The sequence below is a fragment of the Anopheles marshallii genome, chromosome 3 (genome assembly GCF_943734725.1).
Source record: "Anopheles marshallii chromosome 3, idAnoMarsDA_429_01, whole genome shotgun sequence".
NCBI classification, from domain to species: Eukaryota; Metazoa; Arthropoda; class Insecta; order Diptera; family Culicidae; genus Anopheles; species Anopheles marshallii.
Window position 1 is genome coordinate 4722672 of NC_071327.1, and position 9352 is coordinate 4732023.

The 9352-nt window shown below is 40.9% G+C and overlaps 1 protein-coding gene across 1 annotated transcript; it reads left to right on the forward strand.

The window, feature by feature from the left end:
* The first annotated feature begins 147 nt into the window (after positions 1–147).
* LOC128716205 (prolyl endopeptidase) lies at positions 148–3340 on the forward strand. The gene is made up of 7 exons (XM_053811125.1): positions 148–238; positions 487–850; positions 938–1351; positions 1417–1576; positions 1656–2317; positions 2385–2597; positions 2944–3340. Exons 1-7 carry the CDS (start codon positions 148–150, stop codon positions 3338–3340), a joined length of 2301 nt encoding a protein of 766 aa, XP_053667100.1.
* Positions 3341–9352: the final 6012 nt, after the last annotated feature.

The following is a 9352-nucleotide window of genomic DNA, read 5'->3' on the forward strand; positions in this document are numbered from 1 at the left end:
TTCTACGCAGAACACTCCCCGTTGCTGCAGTTTGTCCGTGCGCTTTATTCTAGTCAACAGTAAATATTGGAGCGGTTGTGTGCAAGGGTCCATTAATCCGAATCTCCGTTCTGTCTGCGTGAGAAGGTTGAACTTCCGGAAAAGTGTATGCACAAGTTGGTCACTTCCTTGTTAGTGCGTAGCTGTGCAGTTGTTCTTACTCCACGTTCTACACCGTTGCAAGTAGCTGCTGGGAGCGGTAAGTTGCTCAGCGCAGCAAGGGAAGGCGGCGAGGGTGCCGGGTGAACGGGATTTGGTGTACACGTAAGAACACAAAAACTGGGTCTCTAGGTCTCTCTCTCGACACGGTTGGTGTGCGAGTGTATTTGTTGTGTATGTCGTTAGTTGCAAACCGGCGTCTACTTTTCCCTATTTTGTTACTAGGTTGGTGTTGTGCATTACCGTGTGCGAAACGAATTGACGTTGTAATTTCCGTTCCTTTTTTAGGTTTATTTTCCAGTGTATTTCGCCGAACGAAGTACGGTCGACTCGCCATGCCCGAAGCAGCCGCGTCCGAAACCCGCCGGTTCACCTATCCGGAGGCACGCCGTGATGATACCGTGGCAGAAGAGTTCCACGGTGTGAAGATTGCCGATCCGTACCGCTGGCTGGAGGATCCGGATGCGGCCGAAACACAGGCATACGTAGAGAAGCAGAATGAAATCTCCAAACCGTTCCTGGATACGTGCCCCGAATGGAAGAAGTTGAATGAAAAGCTGCGAAAGCGCTGGAATTATCCGAAGTACTCGTGCCCGTTCAAGCACGGCAATAAGTATTTCTTCTTCATGAACACCGGTTTGCAGAACCAGGAGTGAGTGCCGAGTGACACTTGCCACCCAAATGTACGCATGATTTGATTTTAATGGCGATTCTTTCCTATCCCCTCATATCGTGACAGTGTTCTGTACGTGCAGGATAAGCTTGACGGTGAACCGAAAGTGTTTCTAGACCCGAACACACTTTCGACCGATGGAACCATCGCGCTCGTTGGATCACGATTTTCCGACGATGGCAAGCTGTACGCGTACGGCTTGAGCCAGAGTGGTTCCGACTGGACAAAACTCAAGATCCGTAACGTCGAGACGGGTGAAGATTTTCCGGAAACGATTGAACATACCAAGTTCGTTACTGCTTCCTGGACGAAGGACAATAAAGGGTTCTTTTATGCGCGCTATCCGGTAGTGGATGGAAAGGCGGACGGTTCCGAAACGGCCGCGAATGAGAATCAAAAGCTGTACTACCATCGGGTCGGTGAGTCGCAAGATAAGGACGTGCTGATTGCGGAGTTCCCGGAGGAACCATCATGGAGATTGTGAGCATCATGTGTGTGTTTTTAGACGTTTAAGCTCAGAAAGTAACAATCTGCTTTTTTAACAGAATGCCAGAAGTGTCCGATTGCGGTAAATATTTGATGCTGTTCATTATGAAAGGCTGCAAAGATATGCTGCTCTACTTTAGCAATTTGGAAAAGGCCGGAACTCTCGATTCGAAACTAGAGTTCGTGAAGGTGGTCACAGAGTTCGATAGCGACTATGATGTAAGTGTGGCATTTGGGGTATATTTTGAAGAGCAAACTATTAATTTCCTGACGTTCACATCTTGCCTTGCTCTTCCAGTACGTTACCAACGAAGGTAACATATTTTCGTTCCGGACTAACAAGGGCGCTCCAAACTATCGCATCGTGAACATCGATTTCGAACAGCCTGAGATGGAGCATTGGAAAACGCTAGTACCGGAGCATTCTAAAAATGTGCTCGATTGGACGACGTGCGTCAACAAGGACCGGATCGTGCTCGGGTACATTGATGATGTGAAATCGATGCTGGTGGTGCACAGTCTCGCGGATGGTAGTTTCGTGTCGAAGTTCCCGCTAGAAATTGGTACCGTGGCTGGGTTCAGTGGCAAGAAGAAATATTCGGAGATATTCTACCACTTCGTATCGTTCCTAACGCCGGGCATTATTTACCATTACGATTTCGAGGGCAAACAGGAGGACGGTTCAGCGATGAAACCGACCGTCTTCCGTGAGGTGAAGATTGAAGACTTCGACAACAGCCAGTACGCGGTGGAACAGATCTTCTATCACAGCAAGGACGGCGAAAAGGTGCCAATGTTTATCGTGCAGCGGAAGCAGGAGAAGAAGGAACATAAACCGTGCCTGCTGTATGGATACGGTGGGTTTAACATTTGTGTGCAGCCATCCTTTAGTATCACGGGGCTGGTGTTTATCGATTCGTTTGATGGTATTTTGGCGTACCCGAACATTCGCGGTGGCGGGTAAGTGGTGGTTTATTTTTCGTTCTTAGAGAAGTTCGTGTATTATTCGTTGCTTTCTTGCTTGCAGTGAATATGGTGAACGATGGCATAATGCTGGCCGATTGCTGAAGAAGCAGAATGTTTTCGATGATTTCCAACATGCCTCACAGTATCTGGTGGAGCACGGTTACACAACCCATGATAAGATCGCCATACAGGGTGGTTCTAATGGAGGGCTGCTTGTGGGGGCATGCATAAACCAACGTCCGGATCTGTTCGGAGCAGCCATTGCGCAAGTGGGGTAAGTAATACTACCGTACCATTGGTGTACTTGTCATCAAAGCTTCTGCCAATAATGTACTTTCGCAGACGGACTGAAGGTTGTAATGATTTTTTTATGCTTTCGCCGGCATTCGCTCGTACGTTGTCATTCTACTTTCCATGAGGAACAGTTGATACTTTGCTAATAGATATGATGCTGTGAAGCACTAGAAGATATTCTACATAGTTCCTGCCAGTTAAATTATCTTTTGTACATGCATCACCCACCTAAGATTTTGATTAAAACCCATGAATCCTTTATTATGTGCGAAAGTCATCAAACCGTTAACCGTTAATTATGTTTCATCTCCATTTTGATTGAACAGCGTGATGGATATGCTTCGCTTCCACAAATTCACCATCGGACGTGCCTGGGTGTCGGATTACGGTGACATGAACGAGAAGGAGCATTTCGAGAATTTGCTACACTACTCGCCATTGCACAACGTGCGCACACCCACATCGGAAAAGGACCAGTATCCGGCTACACTGGTGCTGACGGCTGACCATGACGATCGCGTCAGTCCGCTGCATTCGCTCAAGTTCGTTGCCGCACTGCACCATGCCATTAAAGATAGTGAACACCAAAAAAACCCATTACTACTGCGCGTCTACAGCAAAGCCGGTCACGGTATGGGCAAACCGACGGCCAAGAAGATCGAGGAGGCGACCGATATCCTTACGTTTATGTACAAGACACTTGGGCTAAAGCTTTCGTTTTAAACGTCCAGCCCAATGGGATTACGGTGACACGCGGAACACATAGAAACGTATATGGATATGTGAGTGTCTTTTTTTACATGAATGCGTATAGTCTTTTGTCACTGTGTGTTTTATTTTGCTGGAGGGAAGAAACAAAAATTAACTTTCGGAATATTGTACACTCTTGTTTGGTGGCTTACATTGCTTAAGTTCTGCATAACAAGGCGCTTGCGACCATCGCACATCCATTATTGTTGCGTTACGTACGCATCAGTAATTGTCATCATTAGCTTAGCGATTGAATTTGTTGAGCAAAATAAAAATAAACCATTGTTTAAAATAAATCCCTTTGAAGTGAAACCATTGTTTGATTTCAGTTAAAAAACGGTTGTTCAGTAGAAGTTATAAAAATAAGTAAATCGCCGTTTTTATTTAACCCTTTCATTTTTTGTGAAACCCCTTTGCTAAGGGCGATGGTAAGCGAAATAAATAAATGAACGATTGACTGTCGAGTGCAATAAAGAAATTTATGCTATAACCGGGAAAATGGCACATGCATCCTTTCTACTACTAAAGGTATGTCTGTAATGAGAAACAATAGAAAAAGAGAATACGAAATGTTACAACGATGACATAAATACGCTATACGAAATACGTTAGAAGTGACCAACATGACTGTGTACAGATAATGGTAAATAACACTCTTTGGGTTACTCTAGCTACAATTTAAATTAAAACACGAATCAACTCATCAGACCCAATAAGATGAAGTGGTTGCTGTGTGTAAACAAACATAATGGGAACAAACGAAAAGCCAATGCCAAAATGCTGTAATAGTAAATCTAACTACAAAAAAAAAACCCATACCCAATTATGCACCCTTATGTTATACGTGTACAAGCTCCGTTGTAATGGTTTTGAATTTCGCTTGTATTTTTGTTTTCTTTATTATATGCATGTCAGTACTCTTTCCTTCTCTTTGTTCCGTTTGTCCGATTGTTGCATTCAGTTCGTCTGTAGTTTTGTGTATAGTGAATTTACTGCTTCCACATCTTCGAGTTTTAGTGCGTGTTCCGTGCTCCTCTCAGATGAATCTATCCCTTTTTTGTCTTTGATTTTGCATCAATGCCCTTATTATGCGTCACCTCCTACACGCTAAATACATGCCAACAAGTTAAACAGTGTCCACTATCCGTTGTGACAGTGAAAAAATGGAACGTACGGGGGTGGACAGAATGATAGTGAATGGTTTTACATAATGTTTCACTTAGTAGTAGTGTCGAGTGTGAGTTTTGTGATGAGATTGAGCCTTTTTCAATTAGTCCGAGTATAGTGTGTACAGAGGTTTCATTGCTGTTGCGTCTTGCCGCGGTTCGTTCGGAGGGTTGATAACATTGGCATTCCTTGCTTGTTTTTGTACACACACACACACAGATTGAAAGAAAGTTTTGCTGCTAGTCTGGCTGACATACCCTTACTTTGATTATTGCATTCCGTTGTAATATTGCCTACGACATATTGGTATAGACGTTCCATCCGTTCATCAGGTTATGTGTGTTTTTGCATGCTCGTTCTGCTCATCCTGCCTTATGTTTCGCATTGTTTTTGCGGGTGGAACACACAATTCAATGTGCAGCCTCATCCTATGGATCCATATGCTACGGTTATTATTGTATTGTAAGACGATAGTTCTGAACTCAGTGTTTCAGTATTTGCTTTAACGCGTTTTAACTGGTTCACGGCGAGAACTCCACGCAGGCGGGACACGCTTTCCCTGCTCGAATGCGAATCGTACTGTGGTTAATTCGTTTTATTTGTTTGCCTTCGTTTTACTATCTATCTATAGCCGTTTTGCTTTCCTTCCTTTCATATACGATTTAATACATTATAGTCTATATGCCACAGATGCGGCACTCCGCATACACGTGCAGAAGGAGAGTATCATTTTATAATTGCGGGTTTAATCCGATACATGAACTTTAACGCACGACTCGTCCCATATGTGTTGATATTGGTTTTGATTATACAGATGTGTTCCATCTACAGTTGTGGAATTTATGTTCAAAACACAAACTAAAAACAAAAGCGCTCATTTTCCGCATTAGACACTCGTTTATCGCAACGTATATACCAACGAACTAAACTATAATCGCTACACATTTAAAGAATAAATTGCTCATGAAATCTCACTCCTGCTCCGTTACACTACTACGTTGAACAGTAGAACAAAAAAGTGAACGATTGAATTAACCTCTTTCGTCATTAACATGTTGGTTGGTTGGTTGCTTTATATTATCTGATCACTGGCGCTCCTGCTTTTATTTACCTCCATTCGCGGGGTTTGTCGTTATTGTATTTAGTTGTAACTGTTTGGATAACATTCATATATTATTCAAATGGTAATGAACTAGCGGCTTCATGAGATTCACTCAAAGGACATCAAGACCTTTCTACTGTTTTGGGAGTTGATTCTTTTTCCATTTAATGATAACTATACAACAGATGATATATATGTATAAACCGTATGTACACCTTTTGTATTATTGGGTGTGCCGTTAGATGTGTATGTGTGCAGAGAAGGATGTGGTTACATGGTTTATGTTTGGTTTCACTTTAACTGTTTTTGCTCTCAAGTTGCTTTAACATCGTCCCTATTTCGCGATTATACACACCTTACTTTTATTTGTATATATATATAGTTATTGTTTTCCGACATTCGACATTTTGGCTCTCGTATGGAACCCTGCCCGTTGCGCAATTGTCTCACTATACTCTACTCTGTGTGAATGTGTGGGCCAAAATAAACATTTCTGCAGTGCCAATCGGAAAACAAAGTATTATATATAGTAAATATTGCAAACCACATAGAATGATAATGATTTTGTTCGTAAACTCTTTTTGTTCTTGTCAACTGTTAGTGCTCGCTTGATTGTTGATAATAGGCCTGGATTTTTCTTTTGCAAATGTGACGCAAATTTAACACATTCGATCATTGTTTTCTAAACCTTGTTCTAGACACGCTTCACTTCTTTCTTTTCCGCTTTTTAACTAATCAATCCTGTATCTAGGTTTGATGATCTGCGAACGCTTGATTATTTCGTTGGATTGATTAAGGCTTGGAGAACGCGAAACGAGAAATGTAACAATAGAACATTCATCATGCTGCACGTTATAACAATCGATAGCATGGGGTTGTATTAGTGACGATAGTGAAAAGGTTTTGATATAGTCCCATTCAATCAGCCATTTCCTCGGCACATGACATGATCGGGATTATAAAGGATGGAGCGTTATGATCGAGCTAAAGGAAATGGAAGCACTACAGGTAAACGGTTCGACAGAATTTTGGGAACGAGATTGAAGGTTTGTTTTTCTCCTAAGACGAATCGGACCGAAAATCCGACCAAATTCCGGAAAGGGATAAGGTTAGGCAAAACAAATACAGATATCTTAACTCTTTACGATTTCAAAGCCGAATGTCGATAATGTAATAATGTTCATTCTGCTTCGTGTTCCGAACCGCTCTTGTAAAGGAAGCTTGGAGAAAGTGATCGAAACTCCTAACGTGATAATAACGCTTATATAACTAGTCTAATTGTCCTTTTATGTTTTTGATTTCCTTCCTTCCTTGTTATTTCTTTGTGGCACGCTGTTGCTTCTAGCTTGCCTCCTATATGTACTCCACGAGAAGACTAATGTTACGTCAATATGTCAGCCTTCTGAACCATTCAATAACTGATTGATGTGATGCGATTTTTTGATACATATTTACAGTCCTTCCGGTGCTGGCTATCGCTTTTCCGTACTCGACTCACAGATTGTTCCGCCTGTTTGTGTCGTTTCGCTACGCGTGATACGCGTTTCACTGATCTCTGATCACTGAACACTGCGATGTTCCCTGCTTAGTTGTAATCGTAATCTACTTGATATCGTAAATTTTCCTAGCAATCGAAAAGGGCGCAATGCAGAGTTTAGCGTTTGGCATTTGTTAGTAGCGTCCATCCCAATAAGCACAGATGAATAAGGCGACCGTAAAGGTGTCCGCGCGCAAGTAAGATTAGATTGTGTGGTGGTGGTTGAACACGCAGAGACGAATGGATGATAGCGCGAAAAGAGAGAAGATTGAAAAAAAGAGATGAATCATTTACAATGAATTTACAACTACCGGGTGGAAGCAATTGCTTGCAGTCAGTTAATAGTATGGCAACTTAATTCGTGGCGTTTTTTTGCTATACACTTTGGCAATCAGTACATACTACTAAAATCGACCACAACCAAACGATAGAAAAGAGCTAGAGTGAAAAAAGAATTGTTAAAGTGTAAAGTAGTTGTAAGTTATAATTAGTAGTTTATACAGCAAAACACCACGAATTTCGTTTAAACATCTGAAATATAACAGCGGTGCAGGAGGATCGTAGTAGGAGTGATGACAATTCCTTTTCCTATGGCTTTATACGCATCACACGATCTTTGAAGGGAACAGGTGTACATTAGTTGTTATGGTGGCAAATCATTACAGTTTGTTCAAAGATGTTAAAAGGAAACTAAAAGAAGAACAAAACAGAGAGTAAAAACTTACATATTTGAAAACTAAAATAACAAAGCTGTCCCAAAGACACAAAAGAGGCAGCAGATTCTCTTTTTTCAATATCCGCCCTGGTATATCCGCCGTCCACGACAGTGTGCTTTTGTTTTGCTTTCCAATAGCTGTCTTATTTATTTAAATAATAATGCATAATATGTCTGTGTAGTTAACAAAAAATATATATATAATAGATTGTAAAGTGTTCGTGGCTGAGCTAACTTAGTAAGTCTACTACGGTAAGGATAATAAATAAAAATCTTCATCGACCAAAGAAGAAAAAGAACAGAACCGTATAACTCCCATAACTTGGACTGTAACCTCTAACCAATACTTATAAAGTGACGATAGTTCCGGTTTCGGTAAGACACTAATCTTTTATACGAATCGTATAAACACAATTGCGCTAACTTACTTATGCTAAGTAAATACTAACTAATTTAGAATGCTGGGTGGAAAATTCTATAGCTTCCATCGCTTTCCAAGTATTACAAGGTTGACCATACATATTCTCTTGGCATTTATGTGTTCATTTATACCTCAACTTGTTTAGTTTAACTATAATTTACCAGACCTTTAAGCACGACAGATCAGTATAATTGCCCAAACGCAAACCAGCATGGATGCTTCAACCTATGCAAATCGTGCCTGAATAGACATTTTTGTTTTAAATTTCAGCGAAAACGCCAAATTGCAAGAAACAAACGTTTCTTGTATGATTAGCGAAAAAATACGTTTACTCGTTAATTGCAATATCCAAAGCATTATGTTCCAAATTAAATGGACCACACTTATGTATGATACGTGATGTTTGAATGAAAAATTCGCTTGGATAAGAGAAATCTTTGACTGGCTTTTTTGTCTACCCCATTCTTCCTTTTTCCACACATCCACAAGTTTAATCAATCACCGTCTTACTAAAAATTTTCACTGCATTCCCTTTTCACCAAATGCAAGGGACAATGCCTGCATGGGTGGTTTATGTGTAATTTAGTGAAAAATATAATTAAACTTGGTTTGCATACTTTTCTAACTATCGTTCATCATTTTTACCTAACTTCTGTTACCCAACCTTTCGTACAGTTTGTTTCGTGTCTGTGTGTTCGGTTTGGCGTTGAATATAAATAATAAATACATAAACTAAATCACATTGTCAATAACTATCTACACAGCAAATGTACATCGCCAACAAATGACGAGACGCCGAGAGGATTCAATATTGGCGGAAAATTCTTTTGCGCTCCCTTAACATCACGCTATATCCCGGTATTGAAAGTTTGTCTTTTCCTAGAGCTTATTATGTGTACTAGTGCCTCTACCCAAAGAGACCTAGTGAAAATGATACAACAAACTATCCACAAAAACTATCATATTTTCCCGAAGGAAATAAAAAACAGTACCCACAATTGCAACTGCGCTTGTGTGTGAGTTATGTGCTTAAGAAGGGAAAA

Excerpts from the sequence above, each read along its gene's own strand:
- LOC128716205 (XM_053811125.1), top strand. The coding sequence starts at position 148 with ATGCACAAGTTGGTCACTTCCTTGTTAGTGCGTAGCTGTGCAGTTGTT. Across the intron at positions 851-937 it reads ACCGGTTTGCAGAACCAGGA|TGTTCTGTACGTGCAGGATA; the intron begins GTGAGTGCCGAG and ends ATATCGTGACAG. Across the intron at positions 1,352-1,416 it reads GAGGAACCATCATGGAGATT|AATGCCAGAAGTGTCCGATT; the intron begins GTGAGCATCATG and ends CTTTTTTAACAG.